The sequence below is a fragment of the Cydia fagiglandana genome, chromosome 13 (assembly GCF_963556715.1).
Source record: "Cydia fagiglandana chromosome 13, ilCydFagi1.1, whole genome shotgun sequence".
NCBI classification, from domain to species: Eukaryota; Metazoa; Arthropoda; class Insecta; order Lepidoptera; family Tortricidae; genus Cydia; species Cydia fagiglandana.
The window spans coordinates 10,708,284-10,731,924 of NC_085944.1; the positions used below are offsets into that span (position 1 = coordinate 10,708,284).

The 23,641-nt window shown below is 34.1% G+C and overlaps 2 protein-coding genes across 2 annotated transcripts; both read left to right on the plus strand.

The window, feature by feature from the left end:
- Window positions 1–2,523: 2,523 nt before the first annotated feature.
- On the plus strand, window positions 2,524–3,458 carry LOC134669883 (uncharacterized). The gene is made up of 2 exons (XM_063527501.1): window positions 2,524–2,593; window positions 2,674–3,458. Exons 1-2 carry the CDS (start codon window positions 2,536–2,538, stop codon window positions 3,456–3,458), a joined length of 843 nt encoding a protein of 280 aa, XP_063383571.1. The 5' UTR covers window positions 2,524–2,535.
- Window positions 3,459–17,237: 13,779 nt separating this feature from the next.
- On the plus strand, window positions 17,238–22,047 carry LOC134670253 (uncharacterized). Its single transcript, XM_063527990.1, has 2 exons — window positions 17,238–17,629; window positions 18,203–22,047. The coding sequence occupies exons 1-2, from the start codon at window positions 17,493–17,495 to the stop codon at window positions 21,942–21,944; spliced, it is 3,879 nt and encodes a 1,292-aa protein (XP_063384060.1). The 5' UTR covers window positions 17,238–17,492; the 3' UTR covers window positions 21,945–22,047.
- The last annotated feature ends 1,594 nt before the right edge of the window (window positions 22,048–23,641 follow it).

Here is a 23,641-nt window from a genome sequence, read left to right on the forward strand (position 1 = left end):
ATCATAAGTTATTTCTCACATAGCGTTGGAAAATTGCAACCATGTACCGTTCTCGGTTGATTGAAAACTTTTTTACTGCTTTTTTATCATAAAAATCCCCCTTTTGTAAGCTCAGCTCCAGTATTTCGAAGTTCAAAGAAAACTTCAACACTAACAACGATTTTACACAGCGATATTTTTATCACTATTTCGTTCGTCATAATTCTGTTCTCTGTAAAAAAAATGCAGCGACGGCTTTCATTGCTGGTATCTCTTTTGGTTTGTTTTTGTTGCGTTCAGGTGTTGAATCAAAAATATTGCAATGAGTTTTGTAAAGCAGGAAGACTTCTATTGTCGTTATGGAAATTCAAGGACAGAAAAAACAAACACTACCTTACCTACCTACTATCAACGTATATTTTTAATGAATGGATGTATGATTATAAATAGTATATGATTATAAAACTTGGTTCTCTTTGCTACGGCATAGATAATCATAGATAACAAACAAAACACTAAGCTTATGAAATCCATTAAAACTAAAATAATATAAAATTATATTATGTAACGTTATTAAGATATAACTAATGGACGGCTAACTGGTTGAAATTGAGATGTATAAATGTTAAATTTTAATGTGTCCTGGGGAATATGCCCCAGGCTCAGGTGACATTAGGGTTCGTCGAAAATTGATTAAGTAGGTACTGTAAATATTTTAAATTAATTTATAAATTGCCCAGAGGCCTGTGATGATCTTACTGGCTTCAATAAAAGTAGAGTATCTAGCCAGCCTTTTGATTATTAACCCAACGAGGTGTCTTGTTGGGTCATTTTTATTTTTCATAGCTCCATGTAGCAAAATTTACCAAAATAGTCCCCCAAAATATTTGTGCTCAAGTAAAACAGGTTAGTACTTTGTACACAGTCAGGTCCAAAGAATGTTCCTTTAAACCAGCTGATATGAGCCTTCTTTCCTTTCGTCGTTTGTGTCAAATCTCGAAAACATTATAAGAAATGTATCGTTCAAAAGCAAGTTCCATTTTTAAGCTGTCATTTGTATTGTATTCACTTTACCTAGCAGACTTGGATAGATATTATTTCTAAGAAAACGACATCACAGTAGACAGTCCCTTTTCATCGAAGGAAAATTATAACAATGAGTGTTTTGCCTGTCAACGCTCCTGATTCTGTCAGTTCGTTACAAATTCATTGGCAGCCGTTTCTTTATACATTTTTCTGCTTTATTCGTCTACGTCGAGATTGCTTTGTCCCCGGAAAATAATTACTTATACGAGTGTTTTAAACAAAAAAAAACTAAACTTAATGTAAATGTTGTAAGATTCTAAAATTTCATTTACTTATATTGTTATTAACGACAACTATTTCTTTCGCTAGTTGTAAAGTACTTACTTGTATGACGAAAGTTCTTAAGTTGTTTGCGTGTGGAATTAATATGATGTCGAAATACACATGACCAGACCAAATAGGTGTGTTTTCCGTTATATTTCAAATAATAAATTCATAAACCCTTACAGTAAATAGTCGAAATTCGCTTACAAGTCTCTGTTCATTGTACGTAACTATTTTATCGCAACAGTTTTAGCAGTTCGTATTTTTGAATTATATGGAGTACCTAATTATCTAGTTCGGTTTACTTTGTATACTTAAAACATAATTTTAACTGAACTATCGTTACATAATAGCATGCCCGTATACGGGTAAACCACTGTAAAACTGGTAAAGTAAGTTATGAAACTAAGATAACATTGACGTCTGACTAGCCCGCATTTTTAATGTGGTTCATGTTTATTTTCGATTTCACTTGATTCTGTATATGCAAAATTAACCAATAATGTGTTATTTTCTAGACTAACATTTTCATTGCGTATTCTGTTACATTATTAAATCTTTGATATATTGTCTGATATTTTATTTTGAAATTTAATTTAGGTAACAAGGCCCATATTACAAATGCCTTGCAGACTAACATATATATTTATAGTGAGACAGTAAAAAGTCTGCAGCGATTTTGATAGCCCACGCAGTGCAAGTGTCATTTCAAACTTCTATGAAATTATGACGTATACATAACACTTACACTGCGTGGGCTATCAAATCCGCTGCAGACTTTGTTTGGTGCGACTATAATACGTATTTTCTAAACTTAAAACTAAACACTATTTAGGCAACAAGACGGCGTAAACATATAAGTTATTGATTTTAAATTGATATGATATTAATCACAGTGTATTTGCTCGTATTTATTTAATGGTACGAACCGAATGCATAGAGACTAATATCTATTCAGTATGAAATCAAAAACGGATTTTTAAAATCTGAATACCGCTCCTATACCAACGATCGTATCCAGTGATAGCAAAATAAATTGTGAGGTGTATTATTTCAAACGGTCATACGGAAACATTTTTTCAGATTACTAAAAACATCCATAATTCTGCTCGTGCTCGGATAGATTTATGTTGCAATTTTGCATTTACTGTGCCAGACATATGAGAGTATGGCAATACTTTCTAGCGCTTTATTTGACTTTGCAAAATGCGAGTGAGCGGACGTTTATTTTTCATTATTATAATTCATTGCAGTGCTCGTTCATGTTAGTAGTATAACGTAAAACATTAGCTGAATTAGTTATCTAAGTTAAAACAATATTCTTAATAATTGTTTTTGTTGCAGGTGAGTCAATGAATCGTGTTGAACGTCATTTCGTATCTCTATTTGGTTTTAGATACAATGAAAGAAGTGCAATACGCTCCAGACCTTTTGTGTATTCTCCTATAATAATCATTCCGACATTCAGTCAAAAACACAATTTTCAAGAGTCCATTGGTGATAACAGTTATCAAGAAAATGATGTGTTTCAAAACCTTACAACAGCTGACACAAACTCAAGTAACGATCAAAGTCTAAATGACACCGATCGAGTTTCATTCAGTGCTTCTACTATCCAAGAAGATACAGGCGTTGGTATAGATCCGAGAGAAGTGGCCAATTTAAGATTAGACAACAACACAACTGATGGAATTCTTACAACTAATATAGAAATGACGACAATAACGCCAGTTACTTCAGGCATAAATACCACGGAGCAAGTTACAGGATCATTAATCGAGACTACAAAAAAGCCTGCCGGAGTTTATTCTGCACCCAAATATGATAATGAATTTCTCCAAAACTTATCATTGACTACATTGGCTCCATTAACACTCAGTAAATTTGCTTTGCCAGAAAACAATGATAATTGGAAAATGTTTGCAACTAGTACCAAAGACAACATTGCTTTGAGTACCGCTAATAACCTTTTTGATGACAATCAATGGAGCAAACTTTCGTCGAATCTTTATTTACCAGGTCAATTTAGACCCATTGCCGGTTTGTACCACGATGGATATCTCCACAGACCTTTGTTAAACAAACAAGGATTTGTACCATCTCGGGAATTGTATGGGCCAAACACGTAGGTAGGCACATATACATCTACCTATGTACTAATAATAATTTCAATATTGAGAATATTGCATTTTCTCTTGAATCTTAATTATACACTTTATAGAATTACCTCTTTAATAGTTCCACATTTAACTGCCCACCTATATATATCCCTAGGTTTTTTATTGCCTCCATAATTTAGTGATATTTTAATTCTTAAAATCTTATTTTATCTAATTTGTTATTTATATGTTTTGGTGTAAGTGAGATGCACATAATATATTATTAATAATATATCGTGACTACTTTGAAAAAAACTCGTATCTTGTTCTGTGAATAAAAATAAAAATGTGGTAACTATGTATGGTATGCATACAGAGTTATTGCGTTTTTACTTTGAGTAGCAGTGCGAGATACGAGATTTTTTCAAAGCAGTGACGATATTACGATCATCTGACTTTCAAACTTTAAATTGGTCTCCTAAATTATACTCCGTGTGACACCTGAACATATATTACTTACTCTGGCTAGTAAAACTTATTTTAAAGCTATGTAGGTGGTGAAATCACCATAATTCATACCTATTGGCCCATTTGTGTGTAACGAATTTTCAGTAAACAGGTGGAAAAGTTTTCTCGCTATACATTAATCTTTCTCCTTGAACAAGTCAATTGGGAATTTCAGAAAGTATCCAGCCATACCGATCTATCAGGCGACTGAAAAATACTACACAGCTGCTGCGCTGCCGTTACCAGTACGGCTTGGTAAGCCGGTGTTGCTTAATAAGAGTGACATTCCATTTCCAGCTGCAGCTGCAATACTGTTCAGTTTACTATGGAAACGCGTCGCTGTCATTGTCAATTTCCATAGAAAATGAACAGTATTGCAGCTGCAGTTGGAAATGGAATGTCACTTTTAGAGTCATGGCGTTAGCAGAAATGTAACGAACGCCAATCGGATCATAACGTTCTCGCATTTCCAACCGTGTCGAGCATCGTAAAATCTGAACAATACCGGTAACTACTGCAACCCGACAAGGCCCTGGAATTGGTATTGTCAGAATGTACTCGTAAAGCAAGTGCGGCTTTGTGTTGCCAGTCATATGTGTTACATTGTTATTTGAGGATCGTCAGCAAATGAGGGGGTTTTATTGTTAGCCACAATGTGATTCGCTCTTAGTGTTGTTAATGTTTTATTTGTCTAGGAATTTTGTTTCACATGTGTTAGCGTTCTTGTAAAAGCTGAACAATAAACTTCGCAAATAACATTAAAACTATAGAGTTTGTGCGGAAAGAGAAGAGTCGTGGAATGTATGGGCCATTCAACGATTTCATCTTTCCACACAGACTCTAACACTTGGTATTAATATAATTGGTGAACACATATATGCTTCTTTTTGGAAGCTCTACTTTGACTTTCAGCCTATATCCAACTTCAATATCATTATAATAATATAAATATGTAAGTAAATAATTATCAGATGTACCTACCTATAAGGTACACCTAACATAATTAATTAGTTGTCTAACATCTTAAAAATTCCATTTTATTCTATATGTTTGTTATCATATAATAATGTATGTAATACGGGGCTTGGTTCTTGCCTTGTCATATTAAACATTCTGGATATTTGAGTCAGCGTTCGATTAAACTTCGACATCTGTACTAATTAATCTGGTTACAGAAAGAGTTGTGTTACTTTGTGTATTTTTTACTCTCAGTTTTAATCTTTAACCCCTTACCGCTTACGAAGCCAGATATGGCGGTATGATATTTAACTCAATTGACAGCTATTAAAGTTCAAATTTCAAGAAATGTTTTTTATTATATGCAGTAAGGGGTTAATGCAAAAAAGTTGTTTATGTAACTAATCAGAGAGAGAATTCCATTAACAGAAATAAGAACACACAGTGACTTGAACATTTATTATTCAGTTGACGGAGTCACTAGCCGTAGGAAGTTCCCTGTAAAATGTACACCGGCAGTACATTTTCCTCTAAAGTATTATTGTTCTCGGTAAGAGCGGAATCGATTTTCTGTGCTAGAGTTTATTATGTTGTTAAAAGTTTACCACGTTTTATTTGTTTTTGTTTTAACTGTTTTTGTTTTAAAAGGTTAAGCTTTATTATTCAACGACCAACTTAAGTATTTAACATAAAATCGTGATAAATGGTAAAAATGTTTATTTTAAAAACCTATTTAAACGCAGTTTTAGAACACATAAAATAAAGTTTAATAATTTGATCATTGCAATTAGATAGCCGAAGTTAGATTAAGTGCCTAAAACCAATCATTCTACAAAATAACTTGAATTTTTCAACCGCAAAGGCAAATTCATCAATATTCAAAGTCAGTATTATGTCCCCTAAAACCCTCTGACTAACCACCGTCCAGAATAAGATATTAGGGGACAAAACTTTCACGCACTGACCCCTTTTTAAAGGTTAATGCGTTGCGTCGCCCTCTTGTCACCTGAATACTAATAATGCGCTAAATAATATTGATGAGGACATATTTTACATAATCATATTAATAATTTTATGTAATAGTTATTATTTATTCATCAAATACAAATCAAAGTCAAACTTAAAATCTACTTAAATAATAATAATTTAATTGAAATTAATATTAATAACCTATGAATTCCGTAGTAACCTATTATACTCAGTTTCGTCCTCTATATTAGCATAAGAGACACATGTATAAGTATCGCGTAGCGCATGCAATTTCACATTATTTTGAGAATAATATAAGTTTTTTTTTGTAACCTAATTTATCTTTTGCATATTGTAACAAACTTGCCCCAGCTCAAAGTGTTTATGCCAGACAGGATGCGGCTTTAGAAATTGTATACGTTAATATACATGATGTTTTTTAACTGAAGTTTGCCGTATTGCGCTTATTTATTATGGTTTCATTTATTTATCTTATCTTATCTCACTTATTTACCTTCCTGCCATTTGGCTACGGAACCCTAAAAAACCTTGGTTATTCAAAATAGCTCTTCCTCGTACCTATAAGTATCTAGTTATTTCGGCATGGGTTTGCCATTTTCATGGCCCATGATTTGTGCGGTTCTTCGATACATTCCATTAGGTTCCGTTCATTTTCAAATTCATTCAATAAAAAGCCCTTTCATCAAAAGCCTGTTTAATCAATTAATTGTGAACGAATGCGCTTCTAGGCATGCTAATTAACGAAATGAGATTATTCATTGGTTTGCTTTTACATGAACCTTGTTGGAGCCAATCAGCCAATTAATAGATCTCGAGCCAGCTTTTCACCTGGTTAAATTATTGCCAAAGTGGATTGAATACGATTGCTGTATGAAATTTAATGTCGCTATTATTATTGAAGGAAACATACATATTGACAGCAGGGGCATTCCACGAGACTGTCGCTTACATAACGCTTTTGCCTTATATGGCAGCTACCTCAATAAAATACGTGAATCTCGAGAATATATATACTGCCAATTTGTTAGCCAAGTCATGAAATATTACTTGACCCAATATCAAAGTACATATTAGAAGAATTGCGTTATGTAAGCGACAGTCTCGTGGAATGCCCCAGGATAGGTTTAAGATTGTACAATGAACGAGAATATTCGCTTTAATTATAACAGAGATCGGCCCCGGCATCGCAAGGGTTAACAAATTATACACCTAAACCTTCCTCAAAAATCACTCTATTGACAGGTGATGCGGTTGCATGAATATCCATTAAGTAGTTTTTGAGTTTGCCGCGAACATTCAAACACACCAACAGACAGAGACGTAGTGGGACTTTGTTTTATAAGGTATAGTGATTGTTGTTTGTGTAAGCGCCATTCACCAAATGCATTAAGTATATTACAAAAAAGTTTTAACAAAAACAAATTAAATGCATCTCATCATACTAACTCTGCAGCAGTAGCGTTGCCAACTAACTTATGTTTATTTAAAACATATGTGTTAAACACAGTACTAATTAGTAACATAAAGTCTGCTTAGAGAACTATACTATGTACAAAGTAACTAACAAATTACACTCACATCTAGAATTAGATTGAGTAAATGAGTAAGTCGAAAGTTAATATTTAGCTAAAATGTTACTAGTTATAAGATACCAAAAACAATTACTATTACACCCAGCGAAGTAATTATTACATTTATAAATGTTCAAACACAACGTACAAAAACAGGCAAATTATGTTGTATACTCTATAGTATACATATGAATTAATTGTACCAAGGCCCTTATTTAGCACACTCATGAAATTTTCTAGCAGGAACGCAGACGATCGTTAGTGCAATTGTGTTCCGCGAAATTTACGATAAAGTATGTTTCTAATTCAAACTGGAAGTTCGCCGCGTTCCTGACTGCAGTATGCGGAATATACGTATTTGCTGGACTCGTTGAACTCGTTCATCGAAGCTAGCCTTAGATGGATTTAGTTGAAAATATAATTAGATACGGCCATATTGTAGATTTTTCTTAATAATAGAATTACACATATAATATTCCACAATTGTATGTCACTGCTAAGTAATAGTAAAATGCTCTGAAGTTTTATTGGGAGGTTTAAAATGCCTCTCAAAACCATTTGAAAACTATAACATTTAATTGAAATTAAACTTTCCCCCGACGGGCCCGAAACATGTCGCCAACAGCGACTAAAAATTCAACTGAGTGAAACCGTTGTCGTCTAAAAAGACTAACATATACTATAAATATATATGTATGTAATAAATACATTACGTATATGCATATGTCTAGTACGTACTTATAGTCATACTATCCAACTATAAAACTGTCAAACTATAGTTTTGCTACACATATTATATATAGGTAGGTATCGTTTTACAGACAGGATAACAATTATATTATAAGGACGGTTAGTTAATTTTAATTTAACTTCTATCACTGTTACTTTGTGCAAATGTGTGTAAATTAGTTAGGTATTAAACTGAAATAAGTATTTCATTTAACTCACTAGTTGGCCCGGGGCGAGGATGGCCTTTGCGTGAATCAGAAATGACGAGGGGCAAAGGCCGCAAACAAGTGGAAAAGGGTAAGTTTTTGTCTCAGATGTTCCCACATCAAATACTAGTCTTTTGCATTACAAAATATATTATACATATCTCGGGTCGGTTATCCATTAGCCCATTACAGAATTAGGTAGATGGGTGAAACACAGAAATAATTTTCATGCGAGATCAAATTAGAAATGAGCAGACAGCAACTATAGATAATAGAAGAGGAAAGATGCTTGGGCACCTGATACGACACGACGAATTTATCAGAAACATCATAGAAGGGAAAGGTGAAGCAAACAGGAACCAGGAGGAAGAAGGGAAGACCAAGGAGAGCGTACATGAATCAAATAAAGGAAAATATCAACGTCGTGTCATATCAGGCTGTCAAAGAGAAGGCAGAGGATCTCCAAACATGGAAATTACTCCACCGACAAGAGGCATACTCTTAAATATAGGTATGATGCAGATGAGACTTTTCTCGGGAAAACCAAGGTTAGGTACTTTTATTTTCGACGTTTCGACGCAGGTTACACAAGTCGTGGAAGATGTCTCAGCAAAATGTCAAAACAGAGATGTGTGTTATGTAACTAACCGACAAAAAGTAAATGAAACAGTTGGGGGTACCAGGTACCATCCATCATACGTATTCAATAATTAATAGATTCAGGCGGCCTGGCCAAGGTGACAATCGCTTGCGCTTCGCCATCGAATCGCTTTGTGTCTCTCTATTACTATCTTCCCTGTTAGTGTGACAGTGACAGTTACGTTTCGATCGCTACAGAGCGTTAGCGACTGCCATGTTGTCTACGGGGCCGTGCAGAAATCCATTTTTTTTTCTCTTGCCTACTTTGGTGTCCCACTGCTGGGCAAAGGCCTCCCCTCGTTTTCTCCACTCGACCCTGTCATCGGCATTTTCCCACCATTTGGGGTAGAAAATGTAGAAATCCATATTAGGTAATAAAAAAAAAACTACTAACTTGAAATCAGAATCAGGAATCTTGAATCAGGGTTAACCTAACCCTGCTAACCCTATGTTTTCTGATTTCAATCGCATCTCGCACAACTCAAGACTCAGGATACTAATGATGTTCAGTACAGACAATTTTTGGTTTATAAAATTCAATCCTGTGATTTATGCCAAATGTCTGAAGATGTTAGGTGATCGCGGATTTGTGTGTTTGGCGGTTTTTAACTGCCCCTGTGATAAGAACCTTTTGACGCTCAGAGGGGCTACCGCGAAAACCGAAATTCGCAAATTGCGGGGATCTTTCTCTTTTACTCCAATAAAGGCGTAATTAGAGTGACAGAGAAAAATGCCTGCAATTTGCGAACTTAAATTTTCGCGGTTATAGCCCTGTTTAGTTTGGCCTATGTACCTACAAACACTAAATACTTACTAAATCCCCGATCTAAACGTGTTTTATTCAACAGTAACTTACAGTTCACGTTTTTATAGCCCTACGAGTGGTTTTATTTTTAATATTTCCTTATTTTTAAGGTTTCAATTAGACCGCGACGGTTTAGAAACTTTACCTTTCACGTAAAAATAAAGCCATAGATTGGCGAGTTTTGCAAATGTTTAAGTTACTTTCCGTAGTTACTTAACTAGGTAGCCTATTTTTGGGAGTGAGTTCAAATGCATATATCTGCCAAGAAAACCTGTATAAGTTTTTAGGTATATTTATGTTGGCATACTATAAACGAGTATTAAAGTTAAAAACTACTTAACTTAAAATTATAAACTAAAACACTAATTGTAATTGTAAAATGTTGCGTATGATTTGCAAACTCATTCAAATGCAAACTATCAATGATGATTCTCTTCAGTAGTCGTTGAGTATTAGGCTCAGTATTATCAATGTTAAGTACACTTCTGTGCTGTTTTTATGACCGACAATTGAAATATCCTGCTTTGTTCGTTATAATATACTGTTTCCTTTATGATTAGGTATTGGTACCTTCTTAACTTTAACTATTTTACGAAAATACAAATAAATGTCTCCAATAGGACAAACAATCCAAATCCTTCTCCAATCATCTTTCCGTCTGTCTGCAAAACGTCACGAAATAATTGTAACACAAAATAACTTTATGGCATATCAAAAGATATTCACCCTATATTTCCCGTCGTCTCTCATATGAGGCGTACCCATTTCTTTGACATTACAATTTCATCCCTCACTCAAACGTGTCTGTTTATTTGAGCAGCGTACGCAGGATCAACCAAACGTGTTAATGCGCAACGGCGCGGACACTGTTCGATGCAGAAGTTATTGAGAAATACGTTCAAAATAAATCACACTATTACGGTTTATGCGGTAGAGTTGTCACCGTTCACTGATCTGTTTTGGAATCATCAATTAATAACAGCGACACCGTTAAATATAGTTTTGTAGCTAAATATGTGCTTTATTAAGAGCCAACAGGAGTGGTCATTTCTCCATACAAACGTACTCGACTGTTTCCTCCGTGGGTTTTGATGCTAGAGCAATGATTTTTTTCAACACAGATTAATATTGTCAATATCTGTGTCAGACCGTTTTCCTTTTTTGATATTTTTGTTTTTTAAGGCGCTAGAGCCCTTCAAAAATGGCCCAAATGGCCTAATTGACTATGCCGCAATGTGAGGCATAGTATTCAAAACTGATATGACTGATGAGCCAAAAAAGCAACACGGTCCGACAGAGATAATTTTATAATCATTTAGATTTCTAAATTTGGTTACGATTGGTTAAGTTTTGGAGGAGGAAACAGTCGAGTACGAAACCTCGATTTTTGAGATTTTTACGCAGGATTTTTCACCTAATCCTTATCGCTCTATTTTTAGGAACCGCTTCCGTTAGCGAAACGGGTATATTTACCTAAAATATTTAAAACTCAGCTCCTGTTTCATCTTAAAGTATTGAAGTAAGAACTTATTATCTATTTAATTGTAACTTGCTAGCCTGGTAGGTATGCCGGTCCTAAATAACCCTTGGGTTTGCTTGGCTACCGAACTAAGCATTGGCATAGGCACTAGTTTCAGCGAGTGTAAGGTTAACTGGAAGAGATCTCTCTTAGGGATAAGTTCGCCCTTGTACTATATTTATGTTCTATCTGATATACCTTTACTCCTCTCTTCCGTACAATAAAGTGTTACTTACTTAATTATAGCAATCTTACTCGTATTGCAATGGACTAAGGTGAAAACATGTATACTTATCTACTATTATGAACTCGACTGTACCACATCCCATGTATCTTATTAATTTTGTGTTTCGCGAAACCTTTAAATATACAGATCCCACACCTCCATCGAACACATAAGGTAAGCCGATGAGTCTTATAATTACTTGCGTGGATCCCGCAGGCACTTCCGACCCAATCGGGTACTTAAAAAATATCTGTCTTATGTGCGTCTGTACATTAATATAATTCAATATTCTATTCACCTAAGAATAAGGCGTATAGTTGCATGCTTTTGCATATGATGTTACGGCAGATATGCTTAGCGCGGTACCGATGTAAAATTAATTTCTCTCTGCGCCGAACAAATTACTCCGCCCAGTGAAAACAAGCCCGGGAACTGGATTCCCAGGCTTTTTTAATTTGAGCTACATACTCGAAATTAAACGTGCCGGTGGTTATGGTACACAAGATTCTATTAGGTGTGTGCTGTTCGTAAAAATAAAGTTACCAATACAAAATAATATTTCCGTATCAAGTTGATATCAACCTTTCAAATTACAACACTACCGTGAGATTCAACTCATGACAGCTGGAATCATAATCATCTTAAGAGCGTGAGCGTGAGTGACCTTAAGTCATAATTAAAACAAAATAATGAAGTACTCTTTAACAATTATTACTTTCGCAGGGCTATGATTTTTTAAAATATAATTAAATCTTCTTTACGATCGTGCTCAAAGTGTAAAACGTTACACAAACAGCATAAAGAAAACCTTAAAGCGCACCGAAGCCGTAACTAGGTTTTGCTCCCTCACTGAAGCGACACAGCAAATGGGTACCATTAGCAATTAGTACGTCTAGTTCGTACTATCTTGAAAGGAATTCGCGCCATTAACGTCTGTCTGTCAGTCATATGCAACGGCACGGAATGCAACACGGTAAAGTTTTGTTTTGTTTAGGTAGCGTGACGTGTTTTAAGCTATTCGGTTTTAGCCTTTTTCTAACTCGACGGTGGCAACTGTGCTCGTTGCCTTCCCTCGTATATGAGGATTGTTTACATAGCAGAGTATTCAGGTCTTTCTAACATTAAAGTGCATCCTCGATTTACAGTTTTAAAAGTATAATTATATATGTATGGATAATCTCATTTTTTGTTCTAAAATGTCGAGTGATTTGAAGGCTTGTGTCGTTTTCGGTACGATAGGTGACATTCGTTACGTGGGCTTAAGTGACATAATCATTAAAAATTAATATTTAATTTTGAGCCGTGTAAAGTGGCCCTGACTTAGCTCAATGGCGTGGAGTTATTCCCCCGTTTTCAACTTATTTACTTTGAAATACTGCGTGGTCAAGATCTTCTAAAACCATATAACAAATTAATATTAACCGTTAAAGTTCAGTCACCTGTAATAAATTAATCAAATAATCGTATTTTCTACTCGTACAGCAGATTAACTATTTTCACGAACAAATATTTTTTGTCGTATTAAAAAAATAAGCCTTTTATTGAATAATAATAAAACAAACACATTTAAATACGCTTCCAGAGAATTGATATTGTAACTTAAATAGCTATTTGACTCGACATGACAAGACGTGGCTAAAAGAATATTGAATCAAAAAAATCGAAACCAGAGCGTCAATAAATGACCGCGCACACCCTACGCCTCGATGAACAGGCAGCCTTAATCCCCCCTGCCTTTATTTATCCCCTTTTGATTCACATTGTCCTTTGTATAGTCCTCCGGGTAATATTTTATTGATCCTAGTGAAGGCTACTTTCCTAATTGGCCCCGCCTGAAAGGTTCTGTGAATTTTGAGCTGAACGCAGAGCCCTGGTATTAATAACCCTTTGCCCAAGTATTATTAACTGCCTAGTTGTTGTAGGATAAATAAGCCACTTAGAAGCTATATAAAGCGGAGTTCTCGTTGAAAGAACTATGGAAACGAAGGGAAATAAAACCATTAAAAAACATTTAACACAAGCGTTTACCATGAATAATAGATTAATAGATATTCATTATAGTCAGTATCTACATAGGTATTTAAATAAAAGTATACAAACAGTTTGTACATTTTCGGGTATCTATGGGTAGTTATAACATTTATTGGTTAATTTAAAAAACCGGGCAAGTGCGAGTCGGACTCGCGCACGAAGGGTTCCGTACCATAATGCAAAAAAAAACAAAAAAAAAGCAAAAAAAAACGGTCACCCATCCAAGTACTGACCACTCCCGACGTTGCTTAACTTTGGTCCAAAATCACGTTTGTTGTATGGGAGCCCCATTTAAATCTTTATTTTATTCTGTATTTAGTATTTGTTGTTATAGCGGCAACAGAAATACATCATCTGTGAAAATTTCAACTGTCTAGCTATCACGGATCGTGAGATACAGCCTGGTGACAGACGGACGGACGGACGGACGGACGGACGGACGGATAGCGAAGTCTTAGTAATAGGGTCCCGTTTTACCCTTTGGGTACGGAACCCTAAAAACCGCCTGGATCACTCACTGAACGCCCTGACTTTAACCTACATTATTTAATCGTGTAATGTTTTCATCTATCCTCACCTGGCTTAAGGAGCCATTTGAGGGTAGATTTTGTTTGCTTTTATTTAAATACCTAAAGATAAAGAGTATATAATGATCTTGGTGTCTGAATTACATAGAATATACGAGTATGTACGTGGTTTTGAAATAAAATATAGGCAAAAGAGTACAGATGCCCGTACCTAGTCTTATCTTTCATTTAAACCAGTACGGATATGATGGTCGTATTTGTCTACGTGACAGCGTGATAAAACGGTGTACGTCTCTTTCTATCCCGCAGAGTTAAAAAGTGACAGTTGTTTTATCACGTGGATAAATGTGGATAAAGTGATCCATAATTGGCTTGCAGCTTTTCTTGTTCGGTTTTAGTTTGTTTACACGGATCACTTAGTTTACTAATTTCCATGCATAGTTAGAGTTACCCGTTTTTATTATCCCTGTTTATTTAACCTGTATTATTATTTATCAATGGAGTTTGGTTATTTATATTCAAACCCATAAAATAATATTCTGTGTCTCCGTTGCCTCCCAGTTGTGAGAAATTGATTGAAAAGAAACAAATATGAAAGGAAAGTTTCACTCCCAATCCATCACTTTGCTCGTGGAATTGCGCGAAAGACAATAGCTTGAATAAAATATTCAGAAAGCTGAGGGAAATGCCAAATATAAAACTTTTATTGTTATTGTTAGGTAGGTACATGTACAGTCACCTGCAATAGTATGTTACTCTTCGAAGGCCGCCGACGCTATGTGACGCTCTTACGGCTCTATAAATAAGATCGTGTCAGATATTTTTGCGGCCTTCGTTGTGTAACATATTATTGCAGGTGACTGTACTTTGAGTATGAACGTGCTAAGTATTATATACAAGTGATGTTTTACCATTGCGGGATTCGGATGAAGTTACGCGCCAAAAGTATATGCCACCCTCGAGAGAAAAAACAAGTGGCTATCCTAATTTAGGTAGCTCATTTTGAAAATTAAAATTGGAAATAATTTGGAAGGTTAACATTGAAATCGTGTCAAGATTACGTACCTAACCGCTTCCGAAAGCATAATAAGTGCATGCAAGCAAACTACCTTATTACCGGATTAAATTAGGATTAGATTTAGGTTGGTTCAAGACAAACAGAATTCAGGCTCTGCTAGTAGAAAGTATTCCCCGATTCTGGCCCCGCCTCTCAGTGGTCCCCGATCCTGACCCCAAGGCCGAGCCACCGCCCCTGCTGAACCTAAAAAAAAAAAAAAAAATAGCCCCCCATTTGAATTGATTGCGCTAGGTCTCAGCAGTGCCCGGCGCCTCCTTCAGGGACTTACGAAATACGCTAATTAAACAATACACCTTGTTCACCACGGTAACAATAGGCTTATCGACCCTTTTCTATTGTTCGATCTCGACTCGGGCGCGCTATTGTGTTACCGAGCATACTACCTGCCTGGACCCTTTCCTTAACCCACCGACGTCTCCATTCATGCTTTCTTTATGTGTGTATACTGTAGGTGTTTGTGATAGGTATTTTGCAATAGGTATTAGCGACAGCTATTTGCAATAGGTATTAGCGATAGGTACTTATTTGTGATGCATAGGTACTCTAACTACCTTTCTACTACTTTCACCTAGTCTTCCGATATAAAGTAAACTCGTAGTTACTTGTTTCTTTCTATTATTTAAAAAAATAACGAGGCGTGTGAGGCATTTCTTGTGCACTTGTGTTCATTGTTATAATAGCTTAATTGTTTTATTGATAGACGTCTATTATATTTTATACTGACAATGGATTTATTGTTTCCTATACCTATTCTTTTATAATTTGGGTTTGAGTAAAGAGAACGTCTGTTTAGATGAACTTGTTGATACATGTTACTTTGTGTGATTTAAAAAAAAGAACGAGACATGTCAACTGGTTTCAACATGATTTAGTCTAATACATCAACATTTCTTGTGCGTTGCTATTCATTGTTATAACAGCATAATTGCTTTATTAATAGACGTCTATTATATTTTATGCTGACAATGGATTTATTGTTTCCTATACCTATTCTTTTATAATTTGGGTTTGAGTAAAGAGAACGTCTGTTTAGATGAACTTGTTGAGACATGTTACTTTGTGTGATTAAAAAAAGGAACGAGACGTGTCAACTGGTTTCAACATGATTTAGTCTAATACGTCAACATTTCTTGTGCGTTGCTATTCATTGTTATAACAGCATAATTGCTTTATTGATAGACATCTATTATATTTTATACCGACAATGGATTTATTGTTTCCTATTATGCTTTTGAATTTGGGTTTTAGTAAAGAGAGCGTATGTATTAGATGAACTTGTTGAGACATGATTTTAACGGTACTGTACCCTGGTCATAGTGACACAGTATAAAAGCCGAAGAGAAATGAGTTTGAGTAAGTATTACCGTCGTGGCAGTCCACTGTATCAGAGCTCCTTGTATCTATTGCAGTATATAGAAATATAGTGTTAATTCAACAGTGAAGTGTTTAAGTGTTTATAGAAAGACCCAACAATGGATGTAAGTATGTCTTTTATTACCGTAACTTACTTTGTTTTGTTTTCACTTGTGTTCTTTGTGTTTTAATTATCAAGATCGTAGACAGTGTGTAAATTATTGTTTTATATTGTTTCAGTTCACTGAAAATACTTTCAAGAACTATTACTACCCGGATAATAATAAAGACGAATCAAGCGATGAAGAGGGTACGCTTGGTTTCAAAGTTAAACAAGCCATCGCAAAGAAACGTTCAGGAAACAATATCGATAGTTTCTTTGAACGACCTAAAAAGCAACCCAAAATTGTGAAACGGTCTTCGAATGTGAGCAAAAGTTCACCAGACGGTGTTGCAAACTTATCATCCGGACAAGACGACGGGGCGTATGCATCACATTTGATTAAAATCGAGATATATGATATGCAAACAATTAAAAACGTCCCACCCATGGAACACTGGAAGCATGCGGACTTCAGATTGAAATATTTTGCGTTGGAAGACGATTTGGAGCTACAAAATACGCGAAATATTATTTATAACATAACAAAGCAATTAGCTTGTAAGGACAGTAGTGTGAAATATTTTATAGATAATAAGAAACAGTGATAGTTATAATTATTAATGATAGTAGTAGCTTAATGATTGTGTTAACGTATTTCTCATTTTTTACCTCTCCTTAAGTACATTTTCCATGTAACAGATTATTTTTATTGTATAACATTACAACAAGTTTTAATTTAAACTTCTCACTTGTAAAGGTCACAGTCCCCACTCTTAGAAATCTTATACGTGTAGTCAACTATTTAAATGAAAGAAAGCACTGTATGATTTCTCATTTCATAATGGACTCTTTGAGCTGTGATGTCTACGATCTTGAACTTATCAGACTCTGTGAAGAAATAGAAGAAAATGAAGATCTATGCGAGGCTGCCCGTCTTGTGAGCCAACTTCATCGAGAGGCGTAAGTAAAAATATTCCTGTTCATACATGTTTATAACTCTTAACCGGTACCTGTTTAACAAAGGATGGGTCCGTAACTTGTTGTGACCTGAACTAATTGTTAGGATAAACGTGGGGTGGGAGAGGACTGGTTATATAAGCGGGGTATCTCGAGTTCATATCATTCAGTGTTTTGGTGCCGTGCTTGTATTGTGATATCCTTTTCCATAATGGTGTTTACTTATTATCATATTGGTCTCACCTTACCTCGTGATAAGATTGAGGAATTAAGTAAAGAATTTATTGTATCATATTTTCATAGAAATATTCGAATGTGGTACATTTCAAACAAATTACCTCACACGTTACTGGAAGATTCTGATATTATACCGTATTATACACCATGTGATGGGCATATAAAAAATTCCAAGGGGAATACTGAGTCATCAGATGTGATTGATGGAGTTTTGATGATGCAGGCCTATTGTCAGCAGTGTCGAAAAGACTTACGTTAGTATATACAACCAACCATTTTAGTAATTATTTTTATTTTATCTCACATTAAGATATTTATGTTTATTTTGTATTGTTATAGATCTTCTCAAATAGGACGGGGAGTAAAAAGGACAGCTGCAGTTTTGGAGACTGAAGAATTCTTGTTGAAGAAAAACCGTCCAGCGGCTGCTGAACCTGTCACATCAACATCACCCGAACCAGTTCCCGATGTCATTGTGAGTACAAATAATAATCATGAAATTGAATGTTCTGTGTGTAATAAGTTTGTCTCTAAAAGATATTTTAAAAATCATTTAAATAGTAATCTTCACAAAAATAATGTTTTAAGGGCTGACATTGAATGGGTTAATGTTCAGTTAATTGAAAATGCTTTTAAGAATAGGGTGGCCACTTACAGAATACTATTAAATGAAAATGTTCACCAACCATTTACTCCCGAATCTATTTTACTAGGAAATAAAGATAAAATCTTTGCATTATTGGATCGTTCCCTCACTGATCACCATGCTTTAAAAGTAAACTTTATTTTAAATGCGGATTTTACTCAAGAGAGCAAACAAGTAAATAATACATTTGATTTCCAATTATGTAACAATGTAGTTGATGTTAGCAGCGACAAAGATGAGATTTTCGAGTCAGTTGTTAAAGATATATTAACAAAATTATTTAACTTTGAGAGAAAAGATAGTGGATGGAGTTTAGTAAAATTTAACTATCTAGATGTCAATGTAAACAAATTTAATCCATTGCGTGGTTCTTCCTATATCGAATTACCACGTGATATTCAGAACAGAAAAGCAGTTATTAATGTAAAAAATAGTGATCATGAATGTTTTAGATGGGCTGTATTGTCAGGCTTGTATCCACCTACAAGTCATCGTTCAAACACTACGAAATCGTATATAGCGCATAAAAATAAATTAAATTTTGGAAATTTAACTTTCCCACTTAAAGTTGGAGATATTCAGAAATTTGAAAAAATGAATGATATAAGTATAAACGTTTTTGGTCTTGAATACAATTCGAAAAGTAAAATACATGATGTAGTAGGCCCATTACACTTAACAAAGTGCAAAAAAGCTACCCACTTGAACTTATTGTACATATCCAAAGACAGTAAGGGGCATTATTGCTATATCAAAAATTTATCTAGGTTAGTATCCAAACAATTATCAAATACACAGCATGCCGCACATATTTGTGATGGTTGTTTGTCGAACTTTACAACTCGTGACAATTTAATGAATCATCAAAGAAACGATTGTTTCCATGTTTGTACACATTTACCTTCAGAACAGGATAAAAAGAAAAACTGGTTCAATGAAAACGTTTCCTCCAATATACTTACTTTCGATAATTATGAACGTAAATTAAGGGTACCTTTTGTTATTTATGCTGATTTCGAGGCCTTTCTAAACCCGATTCAAACAGGTAAAATTAATCCTACTACATCCTCAACAACAAATATACAAAAACATGAGGTATATAGTTTTGGATACTATATTAAATGTTCTTATAATGATAAATTGTCAGTGTACAGAACATATAAAGGCAAAAATTGCACCCAGGAATTTATGAAGTATATGGAACAAGACTTAAAGGCCATTTGTAGGAGAAATACTTTTGTAAAAACTCCATTGCCTTTATCTAATGCAAATAATGTGCATATTTCTCAGAGTAGTACATGTTATATTTGTGATAAAAATTTAAACGAGGATTCAGTCATTTCCTATAATTACCATACTGGTCTTTATGAAGGAGTGGCACATAAATTTTGTTCTGAAAAATACAGGGCACCTAATTTTGTACCTGTATTATTCCATAATTTGTGTAACTATGATAGTCATTTTATAGTGCATGGGCTTGGTTTGATGGAAGGCGACATTGAACTGATTCCAGAGAACAAAGAGAAATACATTTCATTTTCTAAGAACTTGCAAATAAATAATCGCACAGTTAAATTGAGATTTGTTGATTCACTTAAATTTATGTCCAGTAGTCTTGACAAATTGGCAAAAAACTTGTTGCCTGAACAATTTCATGAATTAAAATTGAATTTTTCATGCGAGGAGGATTTTAAACGCTTATTACGAAAGGGTGTATATCCCTATGAACACATGTCATCATACGATTCTTTAAACTTAACAGCTCTTCCCTCTAAAGATGATTTCTTTAGTTCCTTGTCTGATAGTCACATCTCAGAGGAGGATTATGATCACGCAAAAGATGTTTGGTCTCATTTTCAATGCAAAAATATGGGTGATTATTCTGATTTATATTTAAAAACTGATGTTTTATTACTAACTGATATATTTGAAAATTTTAGAAACCTTTGTCTTAAGACGTATGGATTAGACCCCGCTCATTATTATACTGCTCCGGGATTAAGTTGGGATGCAATGTTAAGAACTACAAAAATAAAACTAGAACTCCTAACTGATATCGATAAAATAGCTTTTATAGCGAAAAATATTCGAGGTGGCATATCACAATGTAGTAATAGATATGCGAAGGCTAATAATATTTTTTTGTCAGATTATAATCAAAATATCCCATCATCATTTCTTATGTACTTTGATGCAAATAACCTTTACGGGTGGGCTATGTCTCAATGTCTTCCTACCGGTAAATTTGAATGGGTAAATACAGATACTGACTTTAATATATCTGATGACGCTGATCATGGTTTAATTTTAGAAGTTGATCTCGAATACCCTAACGAGTTGCATGACTCTCATTCAGATTTGCCATTCTGTCCTGAAAACGTTTGTTTGGGTAATTCCAAAGAAAAAAAATTAATTCCTAATTTAAATAAAAAAACGAATTATGTCATTCACTATAGAAATCTAAAACAGTGTTTAAAAAATGGTTTGAAATTGAGTAAAATCCATCGCATTCTTAAATTTCAGCAGTCTATGTGGTTAAAAAGTTACATAGATTTGAACACCCACATGCGATCACAGGCATCATCCGATTTTGAAAAAGATTTCTTTAAACTAATGAATAATTCAGTGTTCGGTAAGACCATGGAAAATGTTGCAAAACGTGTAAATGTCAAATTATTAAATAACTGGGAAAATCGAGGAAAAACACAGGGGGTTCAATCTTTGATAGCGAAACCCGAGTTCCATAGTTTATCCATATTCTCTGAGAATTTAGTGGCCGTTCAGTTGAATAAAACTAGAATATTTAATAATAAACCGATTTATTTGGGATTTTGCGTATTAGATATATCAAAAACTTTGATGTATGACTTTCACTACAGCTACATGAAAACCAAATATCCAGACAATCTTAAGCTTCTTTATACAGATACTGATAGCTTAGTATATCAAATTTTCACGGAAAATTATTACGCAGATATAAAATCAGACCTTAATTTATATTTTGATACATCTGACTATCCTCCTAACAATAAATATGATTTGCCGTTAATTAATAAAAAGCGATTAGGGTTTTTCAAAGATGAAAATAATGGTAGAATTTTAAAAGAATTCGTAGGTCTGAGATCTAAAATGTATACCTTAGATGTTGAAAAATATGACGAGAATGATGAGAAAACTGAAAAATACGGTGTTTTATCAAAAGCCAAAGGAGTCAATAAATGTGTTACAAAAAAATTTACTCTTGACAATTACAAAACGTGTTTATTTAATAAAAATTTGCAACGCGCTCAAATGCTAAGATTTAAGTCTATAAAACATATAATATTCACTCAAAAAATAAATAAAATATCATTATCGCATGAAGATACAAAACGATACTTATTAGAAAACTCTTCTGACACTCTTGCGTGGGGTCATTATAAAATACCGCAATAATTAAAAAGTTTTTTAAGTTGTAATTTAATCACACAGAACATTCGAATTCCAAATTATTGTTTGTACATTGTATATTTTTAAGATATTACTTGTAAACATGTAAAAAAAAAAATGTATGAATTTTATTTTATTATATCTTTTAAGGAAGTTTTGTAAATAAGAAACAAAAAAATTAATGTTAAAAGTGTGATCATATATAATAAATTTATTTTTTTACGTAATCCTTTTGTTTTTTTCTACTATATCTGAGTTGTTTAAATAGTAATCTTCTTTCTGAATATTACCATTTAAAGTCCATCCGTTAACATATCAACACTCACCCACACACACACACATAGACATAGATTACGATATTTAATAATGATTCACTTTTATCATCCTTTCACCACCATTGTCGCAGGTCCTAGTGGCTGTGGTAAAACTCAATTTGTCACAAACTTTTTGAATAACTCCAAAGAGATATGTAATGTTGAATTTGATGAAATTATTTGGTGTTATGATGAAATGCAACCTCTCTACAATCTGGAAAATGTAAATTATAGTCAAGGAATACCAGATTTTTCAATTTTTGATGGGAAGAAACCTAAACTTCTTATTATAGATGATTTGATGAGAGAATCAGATGGACGAATCGTTGACATTTTTACGAAAGGTAGTCATCATAGAAACTTAAGTGTTTTTTATATTACACAAAACATATTTCATCAAGGTCGAGGTCAACGTGATATTTCATTGAATACAAGCTACATTGTATTTTTTAAAAATCCCAGGGATAAAACTCAAATACGCTACCTGTCACGACAAGTTTACCCAGAAAACTCAAAGTTTGTGGACGAAGCCTACAAAGATGCTACAAAGGAGGCTCATGGTTACCTCATGATTGACCTGAAACAAAATACAAATGACATATGCCGTTTCAAAACAAAAATATTTCCGTTCGATGGGCATTGCACAGTGTATGTACCTAAAAAGGGGTTTAAATATGATAAAAATCAGCATATTTTAGTCAGTTCTACATGATGCATGCAAGAGTAAACACATATAAACATTTACTTGAAGCATTGCAGTTGCTTAAACCCAAATATCGTACTGCGTTACTTAAATCTTGTGACGATGAAGAGATCAACATTATTTGTGAGTGTATTTATAACGTCCTAAATGGGAAAATTCCATTAGAAACAAAAGAAAAGACGAAACTAAAAAAATATAAAGATATTTTAAGAAAATTAGTTTCGAAAGGGAAACATAAAATAAGAAAAACTGTTATAGTTCAAAAAGGAGGCGCATTTCTACCTATTATTTTAGGTGCAGTTTTAAGTGCTTTAGTGAACTCTTTATCATAAGCAAAATGGAAAACACAAAAAAAATGTTATTAGTAGAATCAGATTTTATTGAAAGACTGAAACGGAATGAGAGTCCACCCGAAAATTCCTCATCTCGGCTAGATGGAGAGATGCAAAAGATCCTTAAAAGTAAAATGAATGATCGCGAAAAGTGGACGTTATATTCTCAAGCATTACAAAGATTTCTACATTTTATTGAAACAGATCGAAAACCGTTTAGAATACCCATCGTGATGGAGGGGCTAGATCAAGTCATCAACGAAAGTAATGATATTATAAAAACAAAAGTGAACAAAAAGGAGGAGAATGAAAATAATGAGTCAGTTACAGATAATATAACTGAAGCAGCCACAC

What these genes read in the sequence shown, in the direction of transcription:
- LOC134669883 (XM_063527501.1), top strand. Translation starts at nt 2,536, where the DNA reads ATGCGAGTGAGCGGACGTTTATTTTTCATTATTATAATTCATTGCAGT. An exon ending in TCATTGCAGTGCTCGTTCAT is followed by an intron (nt 2,594 to 2,673) that starts GTTAGTAGTATA and finishes TTTTTGTTGCAG; the next exon opens with GTGAGTCAATGAATCGTGTT.
- LOC134670253 (XM_063527990.1), top strand. Translation starts at nt 17,493, where the DNA reads ATGATTTCTCATTTCATAATGGACTCTTTGAGCTGTGATGTCTACGAT. An exon ending in AGCCAACTTCATCGAGAGGC is followed by an intron (nt 17,630 to 18,202) that starts GTAAGTAAAAAT and finishes GTATTGTTATAG; the next exon opens with ATCTTCTCAAATAGGACGGG.